Here is a 16,616-nt window from a genome sequence, read left to right on the forward strand (position 1 = left end):
AAAATGTTGTTTGTGCTGTATTTAGCATGTTTAGACCATTCTACAACGAAATTTGTTTTACATGCACACGTATAAAAATTGAAGTTTTTATCCAACGCAATCATAGGTTTGCGCGTAGTTTTCAGTCTATACGTGTTTATAAATATGTGATCCGATGGATAAATCTGTTGTAGAGTTGTCACTGGCTCAGGTGTATTATATATATATATATATATACAACTCGTCTAAACATCAACCCAACAATGTTAGATCTGTAAATTTGCTTTCGCAAATTTTTGGTTCTTCCCTCGCCGGGATTCGAACCCATGCCTCTGTGATATCGTGACACCAAATCGCCTGCACTGCAGCCGTCCCGCTAGACCACACGACCACCTGGGCTCTCAAAAAAAGAGCTTTCGCTGGCCGTGTGTTACCTTTCCACGTCAGTTTTAATCTAGCGGCGTACTGCAGTACATGATATATAAGGCATGAAGATGTTATTGTTACAGATCAGCTAAATTATCTATAGTAAAGGATCCTACAAATTAATGTAATATACAGTCACAGAAAATAATTATATTTATAAGTACGTCTGAGTCAGTGACAACTCTACAACAGATGTATCCATCGGATCGCCATCAATGATGGTGATACATGGCTGAGTACATAATGTATATACAACTCGTCTAAACATCAACCCAACAATGTTAGATCTGTAAATTTGCTTTCGCAAATTTTTGGTTCTTCCCTCGCCGGGATTCGAACCCATGCTTCTGTGATATCGTGACACCAAATCGCCTGCACTGCAGCCGTCCCGCTAGACCACACGACCACCTGGGCTCTCAAAAAAAGAGCTTTCGCTGGCCGTGTGTTACCTTTCCACGTCAGTTTTAATCTAGCGGCGTACTGCAGTACATGATATATAAGGCATGAAGATGTTATTGTTACAGATCAGCTAAATTATCTATAGTAAAGGATCCTACAAATTAATGTAATATACAGTCACAGAAAATAATTATATTTATAAGTACGTCTGAGTCAGTGACAACTCTACAACAGATGTATCCATCGGATCGCCATCAATGATGGTGATACATGGCTGAGTACATAATGTATATACAACTCGTCTAAACATCAACCCAACAATGTTAGATCTGTAAATTTGCTTTCGCAAATTTTTGGTTCTTCCCTCACCGGGATTCGAACCCATGCTTCTGTGATATCGTGACACCAAATCGCCTGCACTGCAGCCGTCCCGCTAGACCACACGACCACCTGGGCTCTCAAAAAAAGAGCTTTCGCTGTACATTTGTACAGTTACAAACTAAAACCGAGGGAAACATATCTACTATAAGAGAAAAACCACGAAACAACAGAATCATTGAAACGAAAAAAATGTACGTCTGGACCAGTTTAAATCCAGCGTCGTAAAACAGTACATGATATATAACATGTATAAGGCAATAAGATGGAATAGTTACAGGTCAGCTGAAATATCCATAGTAAAGGATCCTACAAATTAATGTAAGATACAGTCACAGAAAGTAATTATATTTATAAGTACGTCTGAACCAGTGACAACTCTACAACAGATTTATCAATCGGATCACCAGCAGTGATGGTGATACATGGCTGTGTACATTCTGTATATACAACTCGTCTAAACATCAAACCCAACAATGTTAGATCTGTAAATTTGCTTTCGCAAATTTTTATTTCTTCCCTCGCCGGGATTCGAACTCATGCTACTGAGATATCGTGACACCAAATCGCCTGTATCCGACGAGCTACGCTATATATATATATATATCAAATTGCTGGTAAATAATAAATAAGTAAGCTTCAAAATATGCTTATCCTTCCGAGGCACTTAGTCACCTTATCGACTACTCATTTTGTACGCGGCTTATTTTATTTTGTTTGTCTGATTGCTTTACATTTGTACAGTTACAAACTAAAACCGAGGGAAACATATCTACTATAAGAGAAAAACCACGAAACAACAGAATCATTGAAACGAAAAAAAAAAACGACAATGCAACATACATAGAAACAAACTATTATATAACAACTGCCATATTCCTGACTTGGTACAGGACATTTTAAGAAAAAAAATGGTGGGTTGAACCTGGTTGTATGGCTATCCAAAACCTCGCGCTTTATGGCAATGTTAAATATACCGCTTAAATGACAACATTGCATGACAGGAAACAGTACAAATAAATGCAAGAACACTTAGCACAGAGAAATACAAAAAATAAATAATATAATAGAACATTTCGACATGTTAACCACAGAATAATAACGAATACCTAAAACTAATTAAGGACAGTACACAAAAACAGCATAATAGAATTACGAACTGTCTTTACCACTCAACCAACTTGGTTATATAAAACATATCTTTCGTTTGTAGAGTTATGCCTTTCCTCGTCAAAGAATGTAAAGTGAAAAGTAGATCGTTAATAGTTCAGATCAGCTGTTTTGTTTGTCTTAAAGGATGATAAAATTACTAACAATGTCGCCACATCAAATATCATTTTTTTTTTATATACGTCTAAACATGTGACAACATTATAACATACATTTTCTATCGGAAAAAACGTGCTTTTACAGGGCTCACGTCCTAACGTATACATATATTCGAACCATTGCTTCTGTGACTTCGTAGCAACAACACCAGCCCCTCTGGACTATGCTAAAGTTGTTTTAATAAATTTTAAAGAACAGGAGAATAACAATTCAACACGAATAGTGCATAGTAATGCTTTTATTTTTTCTGCTTGCTGCTTGGTTTACAACCAATGATCATTGATATCAATCAGGTAAAATTAAATATTATAAATATTTAAGATATCAAGCATTTTTAGAATGAGAAGCGTGAACTTATACAGTTTTTGATAAAACGTTAAATAACAAAACTATTGAACTCCTAGAAAAATCCAAAACGAAAAGTTCATGATCAAATTGCAATATGAAAAGCTTTAACATATCAAACGAATAGATACAAACTGTCATATCACTGAATTAGCACTTGGCTTAAGTGGAAAATGGTGGTTTAAACCTAGTTGAAAAGCTAGTTAATAACAAGATGTTATTGTAGCAAATGTCAATAATTTATTCCTCAATTAGAGTTGAAATAGACAGATATTTATAGCATTTCATTGGAACTATATGCACATGATTTATAATAGTTATCATTATGTAGTTTTTGCTGTGTAGAATATATTTGCCTTTCACTCATAAAATTTTCATAAATGCTTTTGGCCTTTTTACTTTTCCAAGTGAGTTGACTAGATTAATTGCACACATCAATGAAATACTTCTCGAAAAAATAACTAAGAGAAATACTTATGTCAATGCCAAATCAAATCAGTCAGACAAATAATTTAATCTTTTATTTGTAAAAAAATGTTTCTTCCTATTTTCTGTAATCATAGTGGTTCAAAGACAACATCCATTAATCAATATGTGATTTCATTAAGTTTAATATACGATGATAAAATGATGTGATCTAAATGACAATGAAAAGTGTATCTATTGTTAAAAATGATGTTATAACATAAACGGTAAAAAATGTATTCTATCAACTAAGCATTTAACTATTGATATAAGTTGTGTGAAAAATTGAATTCAATGATGGCGTCTTTGCATTAAATTAAGTTTTAATTAATTCGAATTTTCAATGATGATGTTATAGCAAAACTGGATACGAAAAAGCACATTTCGAATAATTTAGATGACACAGTATCAATTAACAGAAAAGGGTATACACAGCTTAAATTGACATGTTATAAATTCATTGAATATCATATAAAAGCAAATTTAGCATGTCAATACTTAAATAAGCTAACAAAAAGTTATGTTGTTCAATGGAATAGAATTCCCATTCCACTGCAATAGTTTAGAGACGTGTTTCTTCGAATTCTGTAATAAAGCCGTAGTACTGTACTCCCCAATAAGTGCCTCTCTCTTCCCATTTTTTGTTTCCTTGTTTAAAATGGGCTGTGAATGGAACATCCAACTTGGCTTGTGTTAAATTTGAAGTCAGCTTTAATCTATCAACAATCAAAGCAAAAATAGATATTTCGTTGAGTAGTTTAACATAATCCTATATTAGATACAAGTAAAATACGCTGAAGACGTGGTCGATTTTATTTTTCATTGTATACCTATATACTATTGCTTTCAAAAACAATATGCAGTTAACAATTCTGGACAATATAGTTTGAAAAAAAAACATTATTTGAAATGCATGTCAATTAATTGCATATATCTGTGAAAATATGTTTGAATGGAATGGTCATTTTGTATCTTAACCTTACTAAAATTACTGCATAGTATAAAAATATATTTTGCTTAGTCAGTTCTATCTGTATCTAAATTAAGTCAAAATGTCATAATATGGAATAAAACATATTCAGTAAAGTATTATACTTAAAACAATGACATTAACTTATTAAAGAAAAAGGAGTGTCAAAAGACATTAAAGAAAACATTTAAGCATCATCAGCAAAATGTTGGTTATCGTTGTTCTCTTATTTACAATGACACATAATTTTTACACATTTCGAGATGCACTAGTTTCTTAATCAAATAAATGATTTTCAAATGACAAACGCAATCTTTAAAATGGGTACCTACTCAGTTTGGGGTAGTATATCCGACGGGTAATGGACTGTCCAGGTCTCTGTTTTAGCAGTTTTCGTTCCTTGTGTTGATCCAATATCGTGGGAAACTTCCATTCCAATCGACATGCTACCTCCAAAGCCGATTTTTGGGATTCCAAAAGTCATCTCAAAATGTGCTGTAAACGTTATTAAAGATTTCAGAAAAACCATGCAAGTTTTAAAAACAGTAGAAATATATCTTCAGTAATTAACTTGAATGCCAATTTTGACGAAAATTTGATATATGGGAAGTGTCTTGAATTTCCAATTTGTCCTTAATAATAATGAAGTTGTATTCTGAATTTCTGATATTTTGAGCGGTGTCTGATCGGAACTCAGGCAATACATACTAAAATATCGTAAATGAGCACAATAGGAGAAGGAAAACATATGTGTAAACAATTGTTTTGAAATTTCTAATTAAGCGAGTTTTGTCTTCTATTGATGGTTATTGGATACCCTTTTGGCATTGCATGACTATTTCGTCTAAGCGGGTCCTGATTAAAAAATCTTTTATTTGGTTATTTCGCCAGAAAAGTAAAGAACACATGCAAGTTACTTAAACATAAATTGTGTACGCATCCGAAATATATGCATATAGACATTCATCTCTTAGTAAAACGATAGATTACCTTAGCTGTATTGACAAACCTTTTAGGAATTTTGGTCTTCAATGCTCTTCAACTTCGTACTTTATTTGGCATTTTTAACTTTTTTAGATTCGAGCGTCACTAATGAGTCTTTTGTAGACGAAACGCGCGTCTGGCGTATTTACAAAATTTGGTCCTGGTATCTCTGATAAGTTTATTTGCATATCTAATGAATGTTCATTCCTGAGGCTTCTAAATATGATAATAACATGAATAATAGCTCACATGTCATCTTCGTTCCATGGTTCCAGCGAAACTCGTATGTATCTTCTGTGGTTATAGACTTTTCTTTGGTGATAGATAACCTTTGTAAAGTGTTTGTTTTGTTTTTCTGTCTCCATAGAAATACATTGACCGGGATATCTCTATGATTTGCCTGATCCAAGTGAAATTCAATTCTGTCAACAATAACAGGTGACAACGGTTCAGCCTAAAACGATTCACAAATTAATTCAATGCATGAGACGATACATTTTTAACATTTTCAAAACAAAAATATATCTGCATCGTCAAATTGAACAAAATATACAACCCAACTTGCCTTGTTTTTGACATTGTACCTACCAAGAAAATTATTTAGAAAATTCTCTTCAACTTAAAAAAAACTCATATGTACGAAGATCATACACAAATTACAATATACATTTACCCGAAAAAAAGCACATTGTATCACGAACCTATTTTGTTTAAGCTCACAGTGTGCAAGCTTTTTTCATCAGTGTATTGTTTACTTAGTATCTTCAATTTTCGGTGTTGTCTGTGTATTAAATACGAGTCTTGAATTATAACTTTTTCACTTTTGTTTTTATGTTTTTACCCGATCCTTTATTGGAGGTCTCTTTATTATTTTGAGTGTATGCTTTTCTAACTGCTCAAACATTTAAATAACAAAATTATAAGAATATACAATTAACTTAAAATAAAACATACAATTTTTATCGCTCTGAAAGAAGAATATTTGTCATTTTGAAATACTCCATCTGATGATGTCATTTTATGGTCGCCTGTAAGAAACAGGGTCTGGATTCCACGGAAATCAACATGTTCAAATCCAATCCATCTATTGATTAAAAACAATGTTATATATATTTCTTATATCATTTGTTTATTTTATTTAAGAAAGTAAAATACTGAACAGCTGTTTAAAAAGTTAATAAAAAAAGTGTGTATGATCAATACATTAGACAGTCAACCATACAGCATAACTATGGCTTCGAATTGAACAGTATTGTTATTATAAAATATGTCATATATTATATAAACTTAGTATATTTAGAATATTTCTCACACAGTAATCCGTGATAAAAATTACAATTTTGCATCATCTTATAATGATGATTTATAAAAGAAAATAGTGTCTGGCGTGGTTTAAAATTGTAAATGTGTAAACGTATAACTAATTAAAATCAAACACAAAAGAAAGACAATGCCTATTGCTTTGTAATTTTAATGTTATTATTTTTTTTTATCAAAATTGTCGGATTATTTTTAGGGGTTGAAATAAACAGATAAACCTTAGGTGAAAAGCCAAATAATGCAATATTTTTAATCCAATTATGTGTTGTAATCAAATAAGGGGGTGTAAAAAGATTAGTAATATCTCTATCAGCCCGTGTATAACAAGTATTGGTATTTCAAAGGTGATAACTGCGTTGCTTTATATGTAAAGAAATCGATGACTAATTCAGTACGCGTATGTCTATGAAAACCAATTTGTAATCTAGAAAAAAATGTAAAAAGTCAACTTACCCTCCACTTTTGACACTGATATAAGATACTTTGTCGTTCATGTTATACCATCTCAAGTCCCGAATGTCATCTTTGAACTTAATTGAACGACTTTTAAAATCATGTTCAAACACCTCGATATTTGGTTCTACAGTGAAATCCTGAAATGAAATCATACTGTTTTAACGTTTATATGTACAGGTATTCAAAAAAAAAAAAAACGTCAGACTTCGTTATTGAACTTTGGAATAAAATATACGGGGTATTGAGTATAAATGTATGCCACACGATCCCGTTACACAGTTGAAATAACCAATATCGAGGACTTCAACCTCACAACCTCACAGTGACATCAATGCAACCTTAACAGCGTTTTCAGTGGAGTAATTTGCTAAATCCACGAGGATAATATAAACGAGGAAGATATATAGGGAAAATACAAAATCATAAGACATACAAAAAACTAACAACCCTATTCTGAAATCTCCATTTGGCTGTATCAGAATCAATGAAAATCGTATTGGATCAAGGTTTTAATAATTGGAACGTATCCGTTGCCATATTTAAGAGAAAACTGTATTGTATTTGAAGCTTTAAGGACGTCCATCGGTAGTATTACTGTCGTAAATTTGTAAACGGGTATATGCGACAGTAAAACTACCGATGGACGTCCGCAAAAGCTTCAAATATAATACAGTTATCTCTATTCTAATGTAAAACAAGTTCATAATTAAATTTCAATCATCAGTTCAGTGTAAAATCTTGATTAAAGAAAATTCCGCGAAAAGATGTTATCTTCTTTGGTCCCTACACTAGGTGACGTCATAGGTATGCTTCCGACGTCAAACATAAACACCGGGCGTTTTCTGGATTCTGTGTCGCTTCAGAATGTAATAAAGTTTGATAAAAAGAAAAAATTTAGATGCAACATGTGAGTTTTTTTGCTTATTATTGTAGAAATTACATGTCAATACATTCAGCAATTTAAAATGTCGGCTTCCTTAGTTACAGACAAGGAAATAGAGAATGTTACGCTAAATGTCATCCAATCAGAATCATTGATACAAAATAATTGCATTAATTGGCCGTTTCAGAATCTAAAGACTATGGATAATTTCATTGTTCGTACCCCAAAATGAAAATAACGTCACGTCATTGGTTGAATTTCGATTGTTTAGGACGTTTTAAACCAATCACCACGCTTTGGTGTACACTTTTGAAAATATTACCCAGAATGCATTAGATTCTGAAACGGTGAATTCCATTTAGCTATACTTTAAATTTGAGATAGCTAAATGCAGATAGATTATTATAAATGAAGTAAAATCTAAAGATGCTCATTGTTTAAACCTTCATTGAATTCGGCAATTTTTGTTTATGTCGTATCAGCAAATAATGAACAATTTAAAAGACAGAAAATGACATGATATACTAGTTGAAAAAATAATATATAGTATATATATATGTGTGTATTGAAAAAAGGCATGACACACTATATATAGGTCGTTATTGTTTAAACATTTCCTGCACCAAGTTTCAAATCTCTATTTTATTAGTGAGTAACCTGCTTTCTGCTATTTATTACCAATGTCGATAAAACATTTTGTTATACATTTCACTGACAAACACATATAAAAACGAAAGTAACATATATTAAACCACAGTTTAATATAAGTACTGGCAGTTTCTATAATGAATTTTGCTGTGAATTTATACAGTATAGAATAAATATTCCTTTTCGTATTTCAAAAACTGAATACTAGTATAGTAAAAATATACTTACACCTTTCAAAGGCTTCAATGAAGATAGGATATTATCGAAGTCATAAACAATTGTGCCTTTGTCTATAGGTTGTACTTGCTTGAGGTTAATTCTATCTCCTTCCATCGCTACACAAATATTCCCCTTATAGTCATTGTGTTGGTACAATACCCATCTACAATTAAACATGCGGATACCGTTTATATAAAGTTGTGCAATATTTATAGTATTTGAGAAATAATAAATGTATACCACGTAAAACAAAAACAAAACTAGTATTTTAATATAAAAGTAGCGCGATAATATACTTGAAGAATAAACATCATGAGTATCTTCAAGTACAGGTTGATGACAAAAGAGTCTATCTATCTTTTCCTATTATCAATTTTCCTTTCCTTGATGATGATATACCATTGAAAAGTATAAATAAAAACATGTATGGGATCAAATGTAGTGTATATAAATAATATATAAAAAAAAGAAGATGTGGTATGATTACCAATGATACAAATCTCCACAAGAGAGCAAAATGACACAGAAATTAAAACACTACATAGGATAGACAGGAAGCACGTGGTCGTAAACGGGGTAAACTACCAGCAAATCATAATACTGTTCATTACAAATATCAATAAATGAACATTTAAAGTTTGTACTGCCAATTAATAAAACCCCTAATATTTCGAATACTCTCAATCGAGGAATATGCAGCCGATGTGATAAAACAACAAAAAGCTGAAAAACAACAAAAGAGCTGATAAACACATAAACCTTATCATAAGCTGACAACTTAAACAAAATCTTTCAATACATAACTATTTTTTATGAGAAGTGAAAACGATAGTATCATATGATGTAACTTTTTTCTCTCACTTAAACGATTTGTTAAACATTTGAAGTTCATCTTCGAAATGACATTTGTTAAATAATATACGCACACATCCACTCAAATCACAAATATAGAGTCTGGCCAGTTTATAATCGAACAGTTAACACATATGTCTGTTTGGGTATTTGAAATTTATTAAAGTAACGCCGACATATATTGTTCATGTCGATAATTACTAATTGGATTATATTTCCATCGCTTGTTGAGTAAGATGTTCTACACTCAAGCTACACCAATTTCGCCGTTCATTTTTAGTGTGTTTCGTTTTGTGTGGCCATATTTTTGATTTTACGCTTTTTTCATATCATCATACATTAATCAAGCAGACATACGCACTAAAATTGCATGTATTGATCTATTTTTCAAACTTTTTTTTATTTACAAATTGTTTTAACATAAACATAAAAAAAAACGTACACTCCTGCTTGTACTTCAACACTTGATGCACAGTCAAAAAATCCTGCATCTATCAGGTTTGCATTTTTCTTCGTGAATATTTTCGATCTACCCTCAAAATTAGGCAGTTCATACAGCGTGATCTGTAAAAATAACACGATATTATGTTTTTGGTATATTTCTTTCTTAAAACAACTAGTTTTTTGGACACAATGAATTTCATTTTTTTACTTTTTATTTTATCTTAAAACAAAAATCTAGTTTTTTCAAATTGTTTTCCGTGATGGATAGAAATGGATGGCTTGCAGAGTAAATATTGGAGACTAAAATAATATAACTAATTGATAATGTTAATACATAAGTAAGTTTAATAGACATATGCAATACAGTTTATGAAATGCATACCGGGTAATGAAATAAATTTCATGAGATGTGTTATTAATTTATGAAAATTTCCAACAAATTAAGATTAAATAAGTAAATTACAATCCTCAGATAACAAAAAAAAAAAACTAGAATAATAATACTCAGAAGAAAAAATAAAAAGCTTTAATTAACAGAAATATAATAATACTGTTATTACTATTATCATAAATATGTAGAAGATAAATTTTATACAAAAACGTAAAGAAATACTTGTGGTTGATCGTTCGTTGTACATGCCATGACTTGCTTGGAATTCTAAAAAGAAATGATGCATGTTAATTAAAAAGTATGTTTGTTCATATTTATAATTGAAATAATCTTTTGTAAAAAAAAAATAATAAACATACTGTTATAATTGTACTCTTATGGCCAAAGCTCGGTACTAAAAAGACATTGAAAAAAATGGGTGCCTATGTTAAAATGAGCATAAAGCATGGTATGAAAAAATATTTCTTAGTGAATATGTCAATGGATGTTTTGTAATATCGTCTTATGATAATGATTAAGCCAATCAAATTAACGCAGTTTTCAGATCACTTTTTCGTATCACACTCCATGCAGTGTCATACGAGATAAATAATTTCATGCAGGAAATATAATAGATAAAAGGTCACAACCATAAGAGAGTACATTTTCTTACCTTGTATGGAAGTTGAATGGTTTGGCGTATTTTATGGCATTACAGCTTTATATATACTTTTGGAGGGCGAAACTGAGAAACCCGAAATATTTCCACGAATTGTTACACCCTTCGAGATGTTATGGGAAATTATATAACATGTATCTGTATGTTTGTTTCGGCTCCTTGCTTTGAAATGCAATGTAAACATGAAACTAAATAAAACAAACTATCAAGTAGGTCTTGTACCTTTATTACAGGGAAATTAATGCCGCAAATATGTCAGAAAAGAAAAATATATGTTGTTTTAAAATTTAAATTTACGATAACCTCATATTTATTTTAAGTTTTATGGGAAGATTTCCTTCGTAAAAATGTATTATACAATCGCAGCAGCAATAAAAACTTGCAACATTGGAAGTACAAGTAATCACAACAACATTTTCCCACATTATACCAAGGGCATTATATACTTGCATGCTTTTTTCTCACGGGCACTAGTTTCATATTTTTTTATATACATTTTTTTCTGAGACAATTAAGTGCCTGTGTTTTCTGTATGTGAATGTCCGGCGTAAGGAGCAAGTAATTCATTGGTTTCTTTTGTTGCTGTATTTTTTCATTTTCGTGCGTTTATTATATTGCGCAAAAATCAGGCCGCAAGTTTTCTCGTTTGAAATGTTAAATATATTTGTCATTTCAATGCCTTTTATATCTTACTAAGTATTGGGTTTGGTCATGGAATATGATTTACAGCAACAAATGACAACCACCGAAATACTGTTATGAAATCTGAAAATGTTCAAGTTAGTATTTGTTAGTATTTGTTATCACTGTATCGATGAAATGCATTGGCTTTATGGGGCTTTATGGGAATAAAGATATACAGGTACATATAAAATGCGGCGGGGTTAAATTTTTGGCTGGCTCTTACACCATATATAACCTGGGGCAGTGGTGTAACAGTAACAACAACAAACTATGAAAAAGGGGCAAGCTCATCAAATCCATATAAAGCACAAGAAACAAAATGAGACACAGATTTGCCTTTTGGATTTTTTGTGAAGTCACCAGTTGTTCCATTCGTTTGTTATATTTGAATCTTTGAGTTTACCATTTGATAAAAGAGGGGCGAAAGATACCAAAGGGCCTTTCTGTGTTTAATTTTCCTTGGATTTCTGTATTTTGTTATTTCGCTTTTTTTCATATTTTCTCTTTTTCCTCGTAATAATTATAATAAGTCTTTCCACATGAAATCCGCGAATTTCACAAAAAATCAGCGATTTAGGATTGCATGTCAGAATTTTTCGTTTTGCTCAAAATTCGTCTTAATTTCAGTCATAATCTTAAAAAGATAATTTTTATAAGAACTATTTTTTTATCAAGTTGATTAATATATAAGCCTTCAATTTAATACTGAAAGGAGGTATTTTCTATATAACAATCATCTTCTGTTTTAACATACTATTGAAAAAAATCTATGATATTTGAGCACTTCTACAACTAATTTGACAATACGTCATTATCATGTGTCATGTGTACTTAAAGTATGATTTGCATATACATGTATATAATAATCAGAATACACATTATTATCTAAATCTGTAAACTATTTATAAAAAAATATATATTCATATTTGCGGATTTCATATGCAACAGAAAAATTCTGAAGAACTTGCATGATGACCAGATGAACTTTTTAAATCATTTCATTGGTTCAATAATCTTTTGTACTTGCTAATAAAACATTTGAGTTGTCTGCTTCTTAAATAAAAAATAGTGAACATATAATCAATTCTAGAAAATATAGTAGGCAGTGAAGGGTCATATGTGAAACCTTTCAAAATGCTGCTCCAAGTAATTATGGTATGTCAGCTGATCTTTTTTTTTTCGCTGCGTGTGAATAAATCTGTCTATATAATATCACAAGGAGACAATGTCGTTCCATTCCATTCTATTTGGTTGTTACTCTTCATACACTACAACTTTTGAGGTAATTGTTTCAAATTTATTATAGTGGAACAATAACATTGGCAATACGTATACAGAGCTTGACTATCAGCCTAATATGTGAAGATGTTCCGAAGTTTTAACCTTTTCATCGTGACCACAAATATCCGCATATATTTACAAATTTAGATCGTTCAGTGTTGTTTATTTGGAATTTTTATTGACGCAATCGTTCTTGTAACATCATAACTGTCGTCATCGTTAAAGATTTAGAATTGTGCCAGTTCATATCGAACATTTAATATTATTTTTATTTGAAGCATATATTTGCAGTCTCTGTTGTAATTAGCCATATAACCTATGTCATGTTTAACAAATTTTTAGAATGGTGCTAGCGTCTTTACTGATGTTTGGTTTGACTTTTTTATTGTATAAATTTCAAGATTGTTATAGTTTATTCAAAGTAGACAGATATGATTCATTTAACATCACAATCATACTCAGTCTGATGTAGAATATCTGTTATCCGAAATATTAATAAATAATTACATTTATAGTTTCTCTTTTTTTGCTTGTTATTGGTGTTTTTTGTACACTTTTTAGGCGTTTATATGTATATAAACAAGTCTAAATTGAAAGCAACTTTCAACCCTATGATTGCGTTGGATAAAACCGCAATTTTTATGCGTGTGCATGTAAAACAAATTTCGGTTCAGAGGGGTCTAAATACAGCACAAACAATATTTTCCAAAGGACCAAAAAAGTGAAAAAGTATACATGTATTTTAAGAAAACGCATTTGACTAACAGGTCAAACAACTGATGTTCTTAATTCATAAAACAGAAAACTTGCGGCAAACATGTTGTACCACAAACATGAGGTGCACAAATTAGTACACCATATCCGGATTTCGACTATTCACGTCTCTTCAGTGATGTTAAGGATGTACTTAGGTGATCTTAGGTAAAATTAAATAAATCAAGAATTCAAAATTAATACTTTAAGCTGGAAGAGTATTAGTTAAGGATCAAAATAAGCTAAAAATATTGTAAGGTCATGGAGCTCCTTTTTGAGATATTTGATTTATGAAATATGGCGGGAAAAGGCTAACTCGGACTTTTACCTAATATTTGCATTGATATTATTTGGGTTTCAAATCAAAAGAAAGAAAATCAAGAATCTGCTTAAATTTGGTCAAATGACCTTTTATGCTTTTATGAGCTATTAAATCTTATTTTAAAAGATAAAAAGGTGTCATGGGGCAAAATAATATATATACGAGTTTAAATTGAAAACTACGTTCAAACCTATGATTGCGTTGGATAAAAACCGCTATTTTTATACGTGTGCATGTAAAACAAATTTCGTTGTAGAAGGGTCTAAATACAGTACAAACAACATTTTCCAAAAGACCAAAAAAGTGAAAAAGTATGTTTAAACAAAGCGCATTTGACTAACAGGTCGAACAACTGATGTTCTTAAACCCTGCTGACTGCCATTGGCGATTGCCAAATAAAATTGATCACGAGATGTAACAAAAAATTTAATACTAAACAGAAAACGATAAACTTGTGATCAAGATGTTATGCCACAAACACAAGTTGTCAATATATTTTTTGTACACCAGATCTAGATTTCGACAATATATGTCTCTTCAGTGATGTTAGGGATCGAAACGGTATTTGGAAGGCCATATAATTTACCCTCAATTTCAGATAGACTCTTGAATTTTAAGAGTCAATATAGGATGAACGGATCATATAAACCGAAGGGAAAATATGATACAAGCCCAAACGAAAAATATAAACGAGTCTAAATTGAAAACTACGTTCAAACCTATGATTGCGTTGGATAAAAACCGCAATTTTTATACGTGTGCATGTAAAACAAATTTCGTTGTAGAAGGGTCTAAATACAGCACGAACAACATTTTCCAAAAGACCAAAAAAGTAAAAAAGTATATTTAAACAAAGCGCATTTGACTAACAGGTCGAACAACTGATGTTCTTAAACCCATATATATATAGTATTAAATATATATATATATATATATATATATATACAACTCGTCTAAACATCAACCCAACAACGTTAGATCTGTAAATTTTCTTTCGCAATTTTTTTGTTCTTCCCTCGCCGGGATTCGAACCCATGCTACTGAGATATCGTGACACCAAATCGCCTGCACTGTAGCCGTCCCGCTAGACCACACGACCACATGGGCTTCACAATAATAAAGCTTTCGGTGGCCGTGTGTTACCTTTCCTCGTCAGTTTTTATTCTAGCGGCGTACTACAGTACATGATATATAAGGCATGGAGATGCATATTATATATATATACAACTCGTCTAAACAAAAACCAAACAATTTTAGATCTGTAAATTTGCTTTCGCAAATTTTTTGTTCTTCCCTCGCCGGGATTCGTATATATATATATAAGTGTCTAAGAATGTAACTTTAACACACTAATGAGTTTTATCAAATTAGTTGTTATATTTTATATATTATTCACCCAGTATTTCGCTTCATCGGTCGTGTGCATCTATCTAGGTGAAATCGGATGCATGACAAAAATATCTTTGTAGCTTGAGCTTATCTTTGTAGCTTGAGCTACACAGAATTTGTGTAAAAGTTTAACATATTAATTTATTGATGGTCTATATAAAACATATTTTTGTCGTTTATTGTACATAACAATTTTTAAATCCAAACAAATAGTTGTTTTAGTTAAAAAGAATAAAATTCATGATTTATTCTTTTGGTTTTGGGTAAAACTGTTTTTCATCCCTCTCATTAAGTCCATCAGGTTCAAGAGTACGTAGCTGATGCATCCAGAACCTTTCTCTCTTTTTTCTCCTTTTGAAGTCCCATCTTTGGTTTACCTCAATTATTTGAAATATCACCTTTCAAATAATTGAGGTAAACCAAAATTGGGACTCCGAAAACGTGATACCAATATATATAATTATTGATTGATTGGTTGATTGATTGATTGATTGATTGATTGATTGATTGATTGATTGATTGATTGATTGATTGATTGATTGATTGATTGATTGATTGATTGATTGATTGATTGATTGATTGATTGATTGATTGACTGTTAACGAGGCAACTATCATAACCAACCAAATGTGTGCAACTTTATGCCACCTAGATAATTTATGTGGGGCATTAGTAGTGGTTTAAAGTTGTATATATGTTCAGAGACATATAATACAGTGTCTCTGATATGATCAAATAAAAATATTCGTTATGATGTTTATAGTTTTTCTTTGAGAAAATGAAGCACGAGCAAACTCGGTCGGACTTTTATAAATACAACTGTCTTGAAATGAAAAGTTCCTTCATAATATCAGTGCCGGTGCCAAATGGAACAAATATTATGGAAGATTATTTCCACTGGCACAAATATAACAGTATTTGTTCGAAATGAAAGGTATATAAAGAGCGGCGGCACCATAAGCGCATGATAAGCATACATGTGACTTTTTCAATGTCATCTCAAAAGTTTACAAAAAAATAAAGGGACGTACTTTTTATAGA

At 31.2% G+C, this 16,616-nt stretch overlaps 1 protein-coding gene across 1 annotated transcript; it reads right to left on the reverse strand.

Annotated features, from left to right (window-relative positions):
* Window positions 1-2,733: 2,733 nt before the first annotated feature.
* On the reverse strand, window positions 2,734-10,653 carry LOC139523348 (epidermal differentiation-specific protein-like). The gene is made up of 7 exons (XM_071317237.1): window positions 10,096-10,653; window positions 8,811-8,964; window positions 7,049-7,188; window positions 6,230-6,359; window positions 5,525-5,729; window positions 4,624-4,786; window positions 2,734-4,037 (listed from the first exon to the last, which is right to left on the reverse strand). Exons 2-7 carry the CDS (start codon window positions 8,913-8,915, stop codon window positions 3,884-3,886), a joined length of 897 nt encoding a protein of 298 aa, XP_071173338.1. The 5' UTR covers window positions 8,916-8,964; window positions 10,096-10,653; the 3' UTR covers window positions 2,734-3,883.
* Between the last annotated feature and the right edge of the window lie 5,963 nt (window positions 10,654-16,616).

This window comes from Mytilus edulis, chromosome 5 (genome assembly GCF_963676685.1).
Source record: "Mytilus edulis chromosome 5, xbMytEdul2.2, whole genome shotgun sequence".
In the NCBI taxonomy this organism is placed as follows: Eukaryota; Metazoa; Mollusca; class Bivalvia; order Mytilida; family Mytilidae; genus Mytilus; species Mytilus edulis.